Source organism: Myxine glutinosa, chromosome 7 (genome assembly GCF_964187855.1).
Source record: "Myxine glutinosa chromosome 7, kmMyxGlut1.1, whole genome shotgun sequence".
NCBI classification, from domain to species: Eukaryota; Metazoa; Chordata; class Myxini; order Myxiniformes; family Myxinidae; genus Myxine; species Myxine glutinosa.
The window spans coordinates 25,955,659-25,972,304 of NC_136267.1; the positions used below are offsets into that span (position 1 = coordinate 25,955,659).

The 16,646-nt window shown below is 43.5% G+C and overlaps 1 protein-coding gene across 1 annotated transcript in view; it reads left to right on the forward strand.

Annotated features, from left to right (window-relative positions):
* NCAPG2 (non-SMC condensin II complex subunit G2) overlaps positions 1-16,646 on the forward strand; it is a 275,080-nt gene that overhangs the window by 134,704 nt on the left and 123,730 nt on the right. The window contains exon 19 of the mRNA XM_068121956.2: positions 7,041-7,199. Coding sequence (XP_067978057.2) covers positions 7,041-7,199 — 159 coding nt within the window. The remainder of the gene's footprint in view (positions 1-7,040; positions 7,200-16,646) is intronic.

Below are 16,646 nucleotides of genomic sequence, written 5' to 3' on the forward strand. Positions count from 1 at the left end.
ATCAGATTGGCCACCAAGAGGCATATGGCAACTTTGAAAGAGCTACAGGCCTTTGTGGGAAAGACTGGTCACTGTTTGCATGTGACAACAATATCCCAAGCACTCCACAAGTCTGGCTTGCATGGTAGGGTGCCAAGAAGGAAGCCATGACTCAAAAAGCCCACCTTGAGTCCCATTTGAGGTATCAGCAGGGACTGAGGCACTTGTCATGATAGAAGTAAAAATTGATGGAGGAAAGAAAATACAGAAAAATTCCAGAGGAAAACCTGCTGCCTTCTGCAAGAAAGCTGAAATTGGGACATAAGTTCACCTTTCAGCATGACAACGACCCACAGCACACAGCCAAAGCTACATTAGAGTGGCTAAGGAACAACAACATGCATTTTAAGGCCATTTTCCCTGCTAGAGCGGGGGTTAGCCTTGCGGTCCCCATGACAATCTTCTCCATTTTGCCCTATTTTCTGCATCTCTCCTTGTTAACCCCCTTGCCCGCATTTCTTCTTCCACCATCTTTAGCCAAGTCTTTCTCGGTCTTCCCCGTCCTCTACTTCCTTCTACATAAATTTCCATCACTCTTCTCAACCAGTCACTTTCATCCTTCCTCAACACATGACCAAACCATCTCAACCTGTTCCTCTTCACAGCATCAATCACAGGCAATATTCCCATCATCTTTCGCAATTCATCATTTGTCTTCCTCTCTCTCAACGATACTCCGCACATTCATCGAACCATTTGCATTTCCACCCTTTCCAGCCTTCGTTGCTGCTCTACGTTCAACACCCATGTCTCGCTCCCATAAATCATAACACTTCTCACACATGCAGCATACACCTTTCCCTTCAGCTTCAGCGACACTCTCCTCCTCATCAGCACGCCACTCAGTTCCCGAAACTTCTTCCATGCGCATCTCACTCGAGCAACCGTTGCCGAGTCTGATCCACCTTCTCCATTCAGCATGTCTCCGAGGTAGCAAAATGTTTTCACACCTTCCAGCTTCACGCCGTCTCCAAGATCCAACTCAACATTTCCTCCATCTGCAGCTCCCTCTGTGCACACCTTACATTTGAATGTAGCTGCCACACTGGTAAATGACCCTCTCAGACCACTACATTTTTGATGAACCCACTCAGCACACATTGTACATTGAATGGAGTTCACTCCGACACCCTTCCTGCACACAGCACACGGCCACTTCCCAGTTCTTTCCACCTCACCACATGCTTTACCACTTGCCATCACCTTCGTCTTTCCGATATTCACCTTCAGACCTTTTGTCTCCATACATTCCTTCCACTTGTTCATCTTTTCCTTCAGTCCATCCATACTTTGTGCAATCAACACCAGATCATCTGCATACAACAAGTGGCGAAGGAACAAAAAGATAAATGTCCTTGAGTGGTCCAGTCAGAGCTCCGACCTAAATCCAATCAAAAATCTGTGGCATGACTTGAAGATTGCTGTTCATCAACGCTCCCCCACAACCTGACTGATCTTGAACAGTTTTGTTCAGAAAAATGGGCAAATATTACCCAATCAAGGTGTGCAAAGTTTGTAGAGACCTATCCCAACAGACTCACAGCTGTAATTGCTGCCAAAGGTGTTTCCACTAAGTATTAACTCAGGGAGGTGGACACTTATCCAACTAAGATAAGCTAGTTTTGTATTTTTAATTAATTTTCTGGAATTTGTGGAATTTGTTTTTCACTTGGAAGTTGTGGGTTACGATGTGTAAATAAAGGTGGAAAAGTCTGATTTCATGTATTTTAATTCCAGGCTATAAGCATAAGGTAACAAAGGTGAAAATTTTGAAAGGGGGTGTAGACTTTTATACTGTAGGTACTGTGTATATGTTCAATCAATATGAAAATGAATATGAATGATCGTTTTAAGGCCATTTTCCCCGCTGGAGCGGGGGTTAGACTTGCGGGCCCCATGACAATCATGGTTCCCTGTTTGAGGCAATGTTTTTATGGCCGGATGCCCTTCCTGACGCCAACCCTTGGTCGCCTCCTACGATGCGCAGGGATACGGTGTACCTATTCTAAATCGGGGTACACACCGTGATCATTCATCCCAGCAAGCTGGTACTCAATTTGCCGACCTCCGAAGGATGACAGGCTGAGTTAACCCCCCTGGCGTTAATTCAGCGATCGACCAGGATTCAAACCCAGGATCCTAGGATCCCAAGCCGGCACCCTAACCGCTAAGCCAACACCAGGGTAATTAATAATTAAATTAATGGTAATTAAATTAATAACTAATAGTAATTAAATAATTAACTTCACTAAAATAACGAATTAAATATTATCACAACAAATGCAATGCAATAGGAACTTCTTTACATGAAAACCAACCAAACTTGAATGATCAAACAATCAGCCAAATATCCCCGGTTTAACGTGACTCACAGCTGTCATTCATCTAACAAAATCATCCTTTACTGAACAAATCCTTGCAAATCTAAGTAGCTGAAAAGAAAAGACAAGATATTGTTTCCCATTTTAATTGGTACATTGCCACATTTCTATGTGGCAATGTAAGGTGTGCAAGAACTTGTAAGGTGTACAAGACAACAGGCAAATTGAAATCATCAACTTTATGATATACAATTGTACGGAAGCCATTCTTTTCAACTCTAACCAACACATATGCAGCAACAGTACAATCATTATCACTCTTGTTTACAATCAGGCTAGCTGGATAAATATTGTAAAGCAGCCTCTCAAAAAAGTTAGAGTTAACCACACAAATGTCATTTATCTAAAGACATGTATGAGACAATATTTTAGCGAATCCTAATTTTTTCTCCTTCATCAATTTCTGCATAAATGAAAATTCACAGAAAATAAGAAAAATGTCCGCTAGTAGGGGGAATACCCTTAACCTGTTGAAACATTATCCCACAAAAGTATTAAATAAAATAAAATTAACAGCATCCTTAAACTTTAGCTGATCAAAACAATGAAAATCTGAGTGTATCTTTTTCGAAAAGAATGCTGTGTCAAAACTGACACATAAAAACGTATTAAAAGAGTTAAAAACCTTGTCAATTACTTTGATGAGTGAATCCCTCACTAGTACTAAATCCAAATTCGTATACAAAGTTGCAAAATCAAAAAACCTCAACTGACTCGATATCGAGGCATCTAATCCTAATTAAGAAGTCTAAATTAGAATTAATGCTCCACAAAGTGTTAATGCCAGAATTATTTTCAATTGCTCAACAATATTTCCTGAACTGGTCCCTAATAACTTGAACTTGTAAGCCTGAGTTAACTATAACCACTAACTGTTTGGTGGCACACTCCCTGCGGTACCCTAACTTTGTTTGAAAAAATCTCCATGGGTAGGCACTTCTGTGTGTTTTTTTGTTTTGTTTTTTTTTTAATACAGAATCGAGGCTTGTGTCAGAGCTAACACATTGAACATGAAAACCTGAAGCCATGAAGGGTGCGTAAAACATGCCATGAAAACTGCGGGAAACAAGAAGGGGAGAGAGAGGGAAGCACACAAGCACAACAACAGAAAAGAACATGGATGCCGGTAGATTTGTGCAAGGGGGAGGGCTGGGGGAGGAGGGAGGGGTACATGGTATAAAGCAAACAAATACTTCTAGGAATTTCAGGAAAGAAGTTGGGGATTGAAAGAGGCAGATTTGGGGTGTTTTAACGGTGGTAGAAAAGATCAACGTTTTGGATGGGGGAAGATAAGAGATAATGGTGAACAGCTGTTTTGAAGACCTGGAGGGAGGAGAGGGATTGAAGAGAGTGTGGGAGTTTGTTCCAAAGGCGGGAGAAAAGAGGAATGAAGGAGTGAAGGTGACCAGAGGGTCTTGATTTTGGCAGTTTCACCATGAGAGGGTTGCTGGCAGATCGTGTGCATCCTGCAGGAATATTTGGGGGACAGAGCACAGACAGAGCAGGGTGAGCAAGGCCGGAGAGGAGTCGGTAGAAGATAGAAAGACCACCAACCTGCCTGCGGTGAGAGAGAGAAAGGCCCTCAGAATCAGCTTCATCGCGGGAGATTCCAATGATTCTGAAAGCTTTGGTTTCAACAGCGTGACGCCGAGCTAGGTGTGAGGCAGGAGCACCAGCCCAGAGGGTAGAGCAGTATTCCATTGAGCTGCAGATTAAAGCTTTGTATGTGGTGAGGAGCTCAGAAGTGCCCAGAAAGGACTTCACACGACGGAGGATGCCCAGTCTGCGTCTGGCTTTGGAGGCCAGCTTGGAAATGTGGTTTTCCCAGGAAAGATCATGTCAGATAGTGAGACCCAAAAGCTTGAATGACAGAACTTCTTCAATAGGATTGTTCAGAAAATATATGGGAGAGTTGTACAGATGGTCTTTTCGAAGAGACAAAGTGAGAGTGTGAGATTTGTCAGGATTGAAAGACATGTCCACTTGTTTGACCAGTTTGTGATATTGTCCAGGGCTGCAGAGAGTGAAGAGGCTGCTGCCTGCCAATCTGAGGGTTGAGATATGGAGCGGCAGAGAGTGGAGTCATCAGCAAAGAGATAGAGAGGATTTTCCAGAGAGTCGGAGAGATCATTAATGAAGACCAGAAAAAGCACAGTGCCCAGAACTTTGCCTTGAGGAGCTCCAGCCTGAATAGGAAGGGAGAGATGAGAGAATTCCATTCAGGGCCACATGTTGACTGCGACCAGAAAGGAAGTCTGCAACCCATGCGTGGAGGTTTCCATGGATACCATACGAGGAGATTTTGGTGAGCAGTGCTGGGTGCCAGACCGGATTGAAGGCACAAGATATTTCACGGGAGACAGCTCTGATTTCATGTTTGGCATTGAGGACCTCCATCCATTGTTGAGACAGTAGAAGCAGCATGTCCAGAGTAGAATGACCTGGTCTGAATCCACATTGATGATCCGAGATCAATCCATTGGAGAAGAGGAAGAATTTGATGTCAGAAGCGATGATTGATTCCATGACGTTGCTGATTATTGGAAGCAGGCTGATTGGTCTGTTGTTGCAAGGATCTGTTTTTGCATATTTTTTGTGTAAAGCGGTAATGTTGGCTGATTTCCAAGCAGATGGCAGATAACCTTGAGCAACATAGAGGGTGAAGACAACAGAGAGAGGGTGAGATAGAGCGGCAGAGCAGGATTTTAGGACCCGTGGGCTGATGCCGTCTGGTCCAGTTGCAGAATCAGAGTTGAGGTTTGACAGAAACCTCTCCACCTTGTTAGGAGAGAAGGAGACAGAGTCCATGAGCTGCTGGGTTCGTCTGGGCAAGGTAGGTACAGAGAGAGATGGGTTTGGGACACAATATTTTGAGGCAAACACAGAGTTGAGGCATTCGGCTTTGTCACGTGCGGTTTCAGCTGTGTAGCCATTTGAGGTAAGGGAGGGGATGGAGGGGGAACAAACACCAGAAACAGATTTGACCAGACACCACCAGGATTTGGAGGAGGGAGACAGGTTTGAGAGTTCAGTCATGAGAGTAGAGAGATAATGTTTCCTGCCTCTCCTGAGGGTAGACACACACTTGTTCCTCGCTTTGTAAAAGGAACTGAGATTCCCTTCAGTTGGATTAGCTTTCCATGAGGCAAAGGCAAGTTGTTTCAGGGCAACTGCCTCACCACAAAATTCAGTGTGCCATGGATGTGAGGAAGGGTATGACAACTGAAGATGAGATGGGATAAATCTGTGCATGAGAGAGAGCAGTTTACTTTGGAAGAATTCCCAAGAAGAGTTGATGTCAGAGGCAGTGGAGATGGCAGACCAGTCCAGATGATTGATGGCTGCTTGAAGACCGTGCCAGTCGGCCTGAGTGAAATGCCAGACCTCGTCGACGCTGAGAAGACTCTCTGAGAATGGCCAGAGAGATGTCCACTTTAACAAGGAAATTATCAGAAGAACCAGTTGGAGCAGAAGAAGAACAGCAGACATTTGCAGGGAAGTTTGTCATAACCAAGTCTAGAAAAGAAGAAGCTCTGTTGACTGAGATCCAGGTCGGGAAATTGACAGATTGTGTCAATCTCAATGAGTCGCATAAGTCCTTTGCTGAGATGCCATGGCTGGTGAGAGAAGTACCCACACCCAGCCAGCTGGCATGATGACAGTTGAAGTCGCCACATATGAGGAAGAGAGAGTTGGGATGAGTGGATCGAGTTTGGTCCATATCAGACAGCGAGATGAAAATGGAGTCATCACTGTTTGGAGGAATGTACAGAACACATATGAACAAAAGGTGGGAGCGGAGTGGAAGTCGTAGCTAGAGGTACTCCTGGGGGTGGGGTGGAGAGTGAGCAGTGCAAGGAGAGTTTTTGAGTTTTGAAGCTGAGGGGTGACCGGGGATATTTGAAGGGGAGGGGCAAGGCGGGAGTTTTGGAGGGAAGGAGGTTCAGGGGGTGGGGGATGGGGAGTTAAAAGGGAGGGGTAAGGGGGGAGTTTTGGAGGGGAGAGGTGAGGGGGGAGTTTTGTAGGGGAGGGTTGGGGTGGAGTTTAGGAGGGGAGGGGGGAGAATTGAAAGGGAGGGGTGAGGGGGGTGTTTTGGAGTAGAGGGGGGAGTTTAGAAAGTGGACGATTAATGACAAACCAACATTTATTACAAACTTGGTTTATTGTGATTTTCAAGTCAGAGATCCGTTTGAAAACAATGGAGGAGGGGTGGAATGAAGGTGAGTTTCGAAAATGTAGAGAGGTAGAACTGTAAGAGATTGAAATTTTTTTTGAAGTGGAAAGATTTGATGAGGAAATTGAAAAAAGGCTTTTAAATGGGAAAATTTTTTTGTAGGAAACTCTTTTCATCAGAAATTTTAAATATTCTTTTCACTTTCAGAATTTTTGTTTCATTTCAGAAAAAAGGAAATTCTTTTCACCTTTTAAAAATAGGAAAAAATGCCTTTTAAATAGGTGTTGAAAGTTTTGTGTCAATCGCTCAAGCGGTTGTGGAGAAAACTAATTTAAAAGCAAATAAAGGTGAAAAAGTGTAATTGTGATTTACCGAGCGCTTGACTGAAAATGAATGCACCTCAAACTTGAATGCTATTTCCCACCCTCCTATGTTGTGCACAATAGCGAGGTCGACGTGTGCGGATTAATGCGCCAAGTCAAGCCAAGCCAGTACTTGCTTTATGTTACATGGAGTACGTCTTGAACTCTTCCTCGTCTGCACAAGTCTTGCTTTCCTCCCCAATGAAACTGGAGCCACTGCTGCAAACACTGGAATTCATCAGGGTTCGTAAAAGTGATCAAGTAACCTTTGTTAAGTCTTGTGTGCTTTGTGATTTTTGCATCGTGGATTATTAGCGCTGAAAACTTGCAGTTGACAACTTTTTTTTGTCTTGAATAGCCATTTTATAGTATGGATACAAGTCATGCTTGCAGATCTATGGGTAACAATTTCTGAAGCTGTCTTTATGTATACTAGGGCATGCCCGTACTATATATATATCTAAAAGTATATCCCCCCCCTCTATTTACATGTAATGGTTTGGTCCAAAGCGAACGGCTTGCGAGTACGGTGACAATCCCCCCCCTCTATTTACATGAAATGGTTTGGTCCAAAGCGAACGGCTTGCGAGTACGGTGACAATCCCCCCCCTCTATTTACATGAAATGGTTTGGTCCAAAGCGAACGGCTTGCGAGTACGGTGACAACCCCCCCCCCTCTATTTACATGAAATGGTTTGGTCCAAAGCTAACGGCTTGCGGAGTTTGGTAAAGAAATCGCCATCGCGTGCACAAATGCGCAGGAAAGCGAATGAATCGCAAATTAGTTTTAATTAGTTTTAAAACATAGTTTAACGCCCGAGCGAGTTTAACGCAATCGCAAATCGCATCGCAAAGCGAAAGAATCGCAAATTAGTTTTAATTAGTTTTAAAACATAGTTTAACGCCAACATAGCGCCAACATAGTTTGCCGACGGGAAATAAATGAATACGCTCTCAAATGTGCCGTCCGAGGCAGAGTCTGTTCGCCACGTTCGGCACACGTGATAGCTCGCTGCTCTCTGATTGGTTGAATCGTTTTTTGGACATAGCTCGGTAACTACTTCTCCGATTAATATGAAACCTTGAAAAGGCACATCCTCGGGTCCCCAGCAATATACCTGGCAAGTTTCAAGTATATCGGACCGGTAGTTGTCGAGAAACAGCGGTCACAGACAAACATACATACAAACATACAAACATACACACAGAGATTGCTGGAATTATAGATAGATGTGCAGCCCTGCTTTTTCCTCAACTCAGTGAAACTAGTATTACATTTTGATGTGAACGCTTATATGTCCGATATGATGGAAAATTTACACGTCAAAAGAAGATAAAAGCTCGATATATTATTTGTTATTTTAATCAAATGAAATTGTACTTAAAATACTTTAAGAATGCATGAAACATAAAAAAACAGTATCGCACAAACCAAATCTCAAGCAGTAACAGTCATTATAGCCGATGTTCTTCCGTTTGGCTGCTTCAGGAAATTGCTTCAGGTTGACATCATGCTCGGCTTGTGTCATACCACAGACAGTCAGTTTGTCTAGGTAAGCCAATGTTCCAGCAAGTTTCTCCTCCTTAATGAATAAATCCATAATACGTTGGAAACAAGTCACACCGTTCTTGACCCCAAATGGGACTCAAATGAACTGGTAGAGGCTTCCGCTGGATTTGAAGGCCGTATATGGCATGTCTTCATTCTTTAGGGGCACCTGATGGTAGGCGCTACGCAGATCGATGGTGCTAAAGACGCGATGCTGAGCAATCTTATTGACTGATACAAGGGAGCGGGTGCCCATCAAGTAGCGTAAATCTGTTGATCGTCTCAGAATAATCACACAAACTTTTTCTTGTGGTTTTCATCCTTGGTGACAACGACCTGCACATGCAACGGGTAATTTCTCGGTTCGATGATTCCTTCACGTAACAGCTATTTGGTTTCTTTCTCCATAAATTTGCGATTATAAAAACTGTACTGGCGCGACCTGGCGGCAATCGGATGACATTCGGCAATTAGATTAGCAAACAGTTCTGGAGGGTCAGCACACAGGGTGGTCAGGCCGCAAAGAACGAAAGGAGGCAGATTCCCGCCGTATTTCAATGTAACACTATGATGCTGTTGCTGAAAATCTTGTCCAAGTATAACGTCTCCGCAAATCTCGGGAAGTATGGACAATCGCACATCTTGGTAGTTCCATCCCTTTAAAGTTAGATTGGCTATGCAGAGCCCAAGTGCTTTTGTTGAAAGAGATGCTGAGGCCATAGAAACAGCGTTGGCCGAATAGTGGATCTTTAGGGAATGCCGTCCGACGAGGTCTGGGTGAATAAATCTTTCAGTGCTTCCACTGGCAGCTTCTATCCCGTTGATGACAACCTTCGACGTTGCTTTGGATAACGCCGGAAGAGTGGCTGCAGATGTTGTAGAGGCAAATGTTGGGTGACTCACTGAAGCTGAGGTAGCACCAGAAACTACAGAAGCTGTTGATAAGAACGAAGAATGACAGACTTTCACAAAATGTACCTTCTTCTGGCACTTGTTACATGTGGCCTTGCATGCAGGACATCTTGAACGTGGATGCTTTGAGTAACCGCAAAAGAAGCATTTACTGCTGGCAGAAACAAGAACGGTGACACATCTACTGTACATGCATGATTTAAAAATATTTGAAGTGAACGACGAAAAATTGGCAGAACAATTGAAATTAGTGAAACGGTTTTCCGATGACATCCAAATGGAATTTGGCCTAAATAAGTGTGCTAAATGCACATTCGTGCAAGGTGGACCAACAAAAACGGACAACATAAAAATCGACCTATATACAACAATACAGGAGCTAGACAATGAAGCATCTTACAAATACCTTGGAGTAGTCGAGGGCCACCAAATTTGTCATAAAAAATGTGCAAAACAATTACCAAAGATTATCTGCGTAGAACTAGGCTGATTCTGAAAACTTACCTCTCCCCAAGAAATAAATTCAAAGCTATAAACCAACTAGCAGTACAAGTGTTCCAGTACAGTTGTGGAATAGCAAACTGGCCATAAGCAGATATAAAACTATATAGATATCAAAACAAGGAAACTCTTCACTATCCATAAAATGTTCTACAAAAATCAGTGCATCCCATCAATATTCCTGCTGAGGATAGAAGGAGGTTCGGCTCAACAGACCACCAAATACAATTTGTGTACAAGCAATAGCTCCGATGGCAGAGCACTGGTATGGTTTTCCAGAGGACCTGGGTTCGATTCCTGGTCTGGGCATGTAATTTTCCCGCATACACTACCGGTCAAAAGTTTTAGAACACCTCAATTTTTCCAGTTTTTATTGAAATTTACGCAGTTTAATTTCTCGATTAAAAAAAAAAAAAAAAAACAACCTTTAGAGGCCATTTTTCCCCGCAAAGCGGGGTTGGCCTTTTTAGGGGACCGTGGTTGTTGTTGTTTTTTGGTCCCCTTTTTGAAGCAATGTTTGCATTTTGAATTTTGAAGCAATGTTTTACGGCCGGATGCCCTTCCTGCCGCCAACCCTGTTTGTCGCCTTTTACGACATGCAGGGAATTACCAGTGAACTGGTACTCAATTAGCTGACCTCGGAAGGATGACAGGCTGAGTCAACCCCCCTGGCGTTAATTCAGCGATCGACCGGGATTCGAACCCAGGATCCTTGGATCCTAAGCCGGCGCCCTAGCCGCTACACCAACACCAGGCTTTTTTTTTTTTTTCATGACACGAGCACAACAAACCAGAAAAGGTATCTCTCACTCACCTTGCAACAAACTTCCAAAACCAGGCGCAAATAGAAGATGTCACGCACCAAACCGAAAGAGCAATAAATACAGCCCCAACGATTGCAAAAAAATACAAAATAAAAATACAAGATGAAATAGCAGCAGATATATCGTGAAAACTGGGAGAAAGACAAAAGAGCAGGGAGATATAAAAAAAGAGTTCGACAGATTGTGGATAGACAAAGAAGGATCACTTGAATGGCTAAGAAGAGGTCAGCCCAAATTAAACGGAGAACGAATCATTATTAAAGACCAAGGACACGACCAAGGACATGACCAAGGACAAGTGTAGGTTCTGCAAGGTAGAAACAGAAAGCACGAGTCACCTCCTATCGGGATGTAAAAAAAACTCATGTCAGAACAGCTGTACACCCAAAGGCACAACAAGGTATGTAGAGTAATCCACTGGCACATCTGCAGAAATTTCAATATCCCAGTTCCACAAAATCTGCAGAAATTTCAATATCCCAGTTCCACAAAACTCATGGAAACATGAACCAAAAGCAATCATTGAAAACAAGTACAAAAAAATGCTCCTGTATGACCTGATGATCCCATCCAGCGTGAACATAGAAAGCAAAGCACTTTGACCGGACATAGTACTCGGATACAAAAAGGAAAAGAAGGCTTTGCTAATCTACCCAGTGATTTTGGTCTAACACAGAAATCAAGAAAATGACCAACTATCAAGACCTCAAGAATGAAGTGAAAAGATCCTGGAAACTGAAGAGCACCAAAATTGTACCAGTGATAATAATTGGAGCAACGGGAATGATAAAAAGAACCTTACAGAGATCCAACAAACCCTCCCTGGGAACATTACCACAAACTCACTACAGTTGGAAGCTTATGGGGCTCAGTGATTATCCCGAAAAGAGCCCTTGGAGCAAATCTCAGAACAACAACTTCACAACTTAGCCCATGAATTGCAATCCTCACCGAAGTGGGTGTGGGTATTTGAGTCATGGGAGGACTCCGTTCCACCTTCTAAAACACAAATTATGGAGATAACAATCAGCGACACACACACCACAAATTTGTGCACACCGGCAACTTGTGTACAACACACAAATAATGGTATGAGATGTTCAAATCGCAGGCAAATCTTTTTTCAGTCCATATTCCATGGGTTTGTGTGCCATATATTGCCTGAACTTGAAGCATCTTTGAATGTTGTTCATCATTGGTGACATTTTCACTTGGAATCATGACCTTCCTGCAATTTGCAATGAACTTCCACAAACATGCAGCAGTATTTGAAACATGTAGCACAAACCATGTGATCCATTCTTGCCTTCTCTTGACTCCTGTGTTTCGCATATACAGTAACTTCAGTAGCTGCTTCATGTCCTTACACCAGTTCTCAGCCATAGTTTCTCCATAAATTGGATGTTTGTTAACAGTGTTTATTTGCTTGAACATTTCAATTATGTTCAACACCAACCATAAATTTGCCAATAAATGCATTTGGCTCCTGTTCTGCAACAAGCTGCTATGTCTTGCCCTTAACAGCAGGTTATTTCTTTCCCTCAAGGTTTGCATGTACACAAACAAATTTCTTCAAGTTGCAGGAGCTTGTGATAAGGTCGAATAAACATATTTTGCTTATGTTATCATAGCAACTAGAGCTGAGCCAAGTATTATGTTGGAACTCTCGCCTTTGATGGATGGTCAGGACTGCAAGCAGTTCCATTATGGGTTATTTTGGTTCGAACAAGTGGAGTTTGCTGTACTGACAGCTGCCTAGCTATATCTCTTTATTGCTGGTTTATCTCAAGCGCTGTAAACATGCTAACTGGATCAAAAAATATATGTAAAGAATCGTCAAAATGATACTTCATGATAAATTCTCACTTGAGGATGACCTGGAAGGGCAGATCAAAGATTGACATCCTTCAAGGAGACGATGGCATAAAATAACTCATCAAAATGACCCCTACACTGTTCCAGGGTGTATATGAAGTTTTAATGAAAGGGAAGGTTAAGTGCAGTTTAACATTTTGCCTTTTGATTTGAGAAAAGGTCACTTTTAATTTGAAAATTGGAACACAGTCTTCAAGTTTGGAAAAATTAATTAACATCAAATTGGTGATTGCATTACCTTTAGGAGAGTTGAACAATCTTAAGACGAATAATTGCTGAAGATGCTGATTATCTAAAATAATAAAAGGCAATGTGTGTCTGTTAGTTCATGTGCGTGTCTCCTCCTAAAGTGCAAAACCATGAAAGCTAGTGGCCCAAAACTTTGCCTGAATACTAAGCGAACTCCAAGGGAGTGCATTAATGAAAATTGTGTGTTTAAACAAGCTTTTGAAGATAATTAAGGGAATACTCATCACAAAAAACAAAACAAGAAGACGTCATGCAGAGCACGATACTTGCAAAAATCCGCCCCCCCCACCCCCACAAGAAAAAAAAAATCCATTGATATAGCAAATTGTCCATTTCATCAAGATTTAAATTGACAATCTTGATCAAAGCTCGGGTCAATAGGAAGAAAAATGATGATTTTTGAGATGAAAAATGATGATTTTGGAAGGTTGACCTTGAGTTGACCTTTGACCTTTTGACCTCAAAAATAGTTAGTTTCCATATTTAGTGACTCAATGTGCAAATGCTGTTCAATTTTCAAGTCAATCGGATGAAAATTGAGGATTTTTGAAACTTGGCCTATGTTGACCTTTTGGCCTATCCTGACCTCAAAAATACTTGGTGGTTGAATTCAGTGACCAGATATGCAAGTCCTCTTCAAATTTCAAGTCAATTGGATGAAAATTGAGGATTTTAGAAATTTGGCCTATGTTGACCTTTTGGCCTACGTTGACCTCAAAAATATTAGGTGGTTTAATTCAGTGACCATATATGCAAGTCCTCTTCAAATTTCAAGTCAATTGGGTGAAAATTGAGTATTTTAGAAATTTGGTCTATGTTGACCTTTTGGCCTATGTTGACCTCAAAAATACTTGGTGGTTGAATTCAGTGACCAGATGTGCAAGTCCTCTTCAAATTTCAAGTCAATCAGGTGAAAATTGAGGATTTTAGAAATTTAGCAAAGTTGGTGACCTTTGGCCTATGTTGACCTTTTGACCCCAAAAACAATAGGCTTCTTGCTTTTGACGAACTCTACCATTTAGTGAAGCTTCGTGAAGATCGGTTGAAAATTGTGACCTGTAGGCTGGTGACAAACAAACAAACAGACAGAGAACCACAAACACAACCGACCAATATACTTGAACAATGACGTTGCAGCACAGGCTGAGATTCAGTGTATAATGTTCCTCGTTGAAATGCGCTAAGTTAAATATGAATAAAAAATATGGATCTCGTCATCGGAGGTCATTTTTAGGTAGGCCATGTCCCAGGCCCAATGGCCAGGTCTATGCCAAACATCAAGTACGTGAGCGAGTCTGGCGCACTGAATTGAAAATATATAGTTACGAATTAGGGTAGTGATATATGTAGAGCAGAGTAGATCTGAGTAGGTAACATGCTTCGAGATGTTGCGGTAAGGAACACTACCTGTAATAAGTCCATGTGTAGGCGTTTTGTCGGTTAAGGTGTATAATTGGGAATCTACCAGGAGATTTGTGTGTTAAGTAGTGTAGGGAATAATGAGTAGAGCCCTTGTATGTCTCACCTGGTAATCAAACCTTTGTCCCTTATGGCACTGCAGACCACATAGACACTTGGTTAGGATCCCTTAGTACAACATTAATAACGCCCTTCCCTCTGACATGACCGAGGAAGAAATCAGGCCAGAACACCGCCACACGGCCGCCACCATTTACACCTCCGAGAGGCCTATCCACCTCGCATAGCACGTGCTACGACCACGGAATAGGGGACGGGAGTGAGAGTGGCGCGATGGGCGTGACCTGAGCGAGTCGGTGGAGGAGACCGATTGGTTGGCAGCGCGCCAGGGCTGACGTCACCGGCCGAGGGGAGACCGAGAGCCAAACGCCATTGCGCAGTTGAGACTAGTTACCTTCCTGGCGCAGAGTCGAAGGAGAGAGTTACATTCCTGGCGCGGAGTGCAGTCCAGAGCAGTTGAATTTGTGGTTGAGAGTTGGATCAAGAGTTTGTGTGCGCAGTTGGCAGTGAGCCCTTCGAGTCACGAGTTGGGTGACGAGGGTCGGAACGAGACAGTTGTGAGTTGGATCCCGATTTCAGGCAGTTCAGATCGGAGATCCTGAGACGAGGTGCGCACAAGTTCGAGTTCGGAACAGGAGAGTTCGTTTGAGGTGCGTACGAGGAGAGTTGGCAGACCCTGAGTGCAGAGAGAGAGACCGAGTGGAGCTCACTGTCCTGCTGTCGACCTCGTGGTGATTGGTGCTTGGAGCGAGGCCTTGTGGAACTTGGAGCGAAGGACCTCGTCGTGTGCGGTCGGGCCGGGCGGAGCGGTGTTGGACAGCAGCCAAGGAAGACGACGAGACAGATAAGCCCGAGCTCCGCATACATTTTGCACAAAAGACGTGTTTCTTTCGTAATTCCACACATCTCCCTGCTCTCAAATGTTGCGTTTGTGTGCTTCCCCTTCTCTCCCCATCTTGTCTTCCGCTCCCTCTTTTTATATATTTTGTTTGTCTGGTTGATTTGTTTGTGAAGTAAATGTTAGGTCTTTCACGAGCCTCGATTCAGTATACAAAAAAAAAAAAAAAAATCATATTCCCTCGTTTTGTTTCTGAAGTCGGTGTGCGGGATCCCGATTTAGGATATTTATTACCGGCACGTGCTTTTACTGTCCTTGCTTTTCCCCAATAAACCCTTATATTACTTTCTGTACATATACCTGAACGCAGTTTCCTGATTGATTTAATAGATAAGGCTGCGGGGGCTCTCGCCGTTCCCCTCCATTCTGCGTGCTTGGGGCTTTTGGTTTTGGGATCCGCAATTGGGTTTTCGCCTCGGGAGTTAAAGCCTTCGTGATCGGCATCCGCAACTCTGGTGTTAATCGGAGTTGCGCGACAACTGGTGTCAGGAGTGAGGATCTGGGCCCGTCGGACAATTTTTTTTGTCCACGGCGAGACATCAACACGGTCAGGCATACATCGTGCCCGACGTTCGAATGCAAATTTTTTTATAGGCGAGGCGGAGAAATTTAATAGTCGATTGGACATACGAAGCACGATATCGCGTCTTCGACAAATTTAAATTTTGTGCTTTTGGAAGTAAAATAATACGCGCGCGGGAAACGACCTTCCAAAAACCGGATGTCGGAGGTCGACGAAATGGAGGTCCGTAGCGAGGCTTCTGTCAGTGTCGGGAGTGAGCCGGAAATAGGGGAATTAGATTTAGAGGTGAGTCTTGGAACCTCCCCCCGTCCTGAGTACCAACTTATCCCCCTCCCCTACCGGAGAGTCGGGAGCTGTAGGAGCAGCCCTGACAACCGACCAGATGTTGGGTCAATTGCTTAGGAAAATGGAACAAATGATGGAAAAGAACAGTGAGCGATTGGGAAATCAAATGGAAGAAATGAAAAATGAATTAAAGGGAGACATGGATGCCCATTATGAGCGAATGGGAAATATAATTGATGAATGTTTGAGTAAATGGAGGGAAGGACGAACGAATGGTGCCAACGGGGCACAGGAAAAGCCAAATGTGGCAGGGTTTGAATCTGAATGGGGGGGAAGGCAAATTGGGAATTGCAGCGGGAATGGCATGTGTAGAGGTGAATGTGGAATGTGCACATGTGAGTGTGGAGTGCGCACAGGTAGATGGGGAGACTGCAGGTGCAGAGGTAAATGTGGGATGTTTCACAAATCGTGGCCTGGTTGTTTGTCGGGACCGGGTGGATGTCACAACACCTCAACCGGGGGATGAATTGGAATTGGTGCAGCACCAGGGCGATGGTGCAGAGCAAGAGGGGGTAGAGTTATTGGGGGTCCGTGT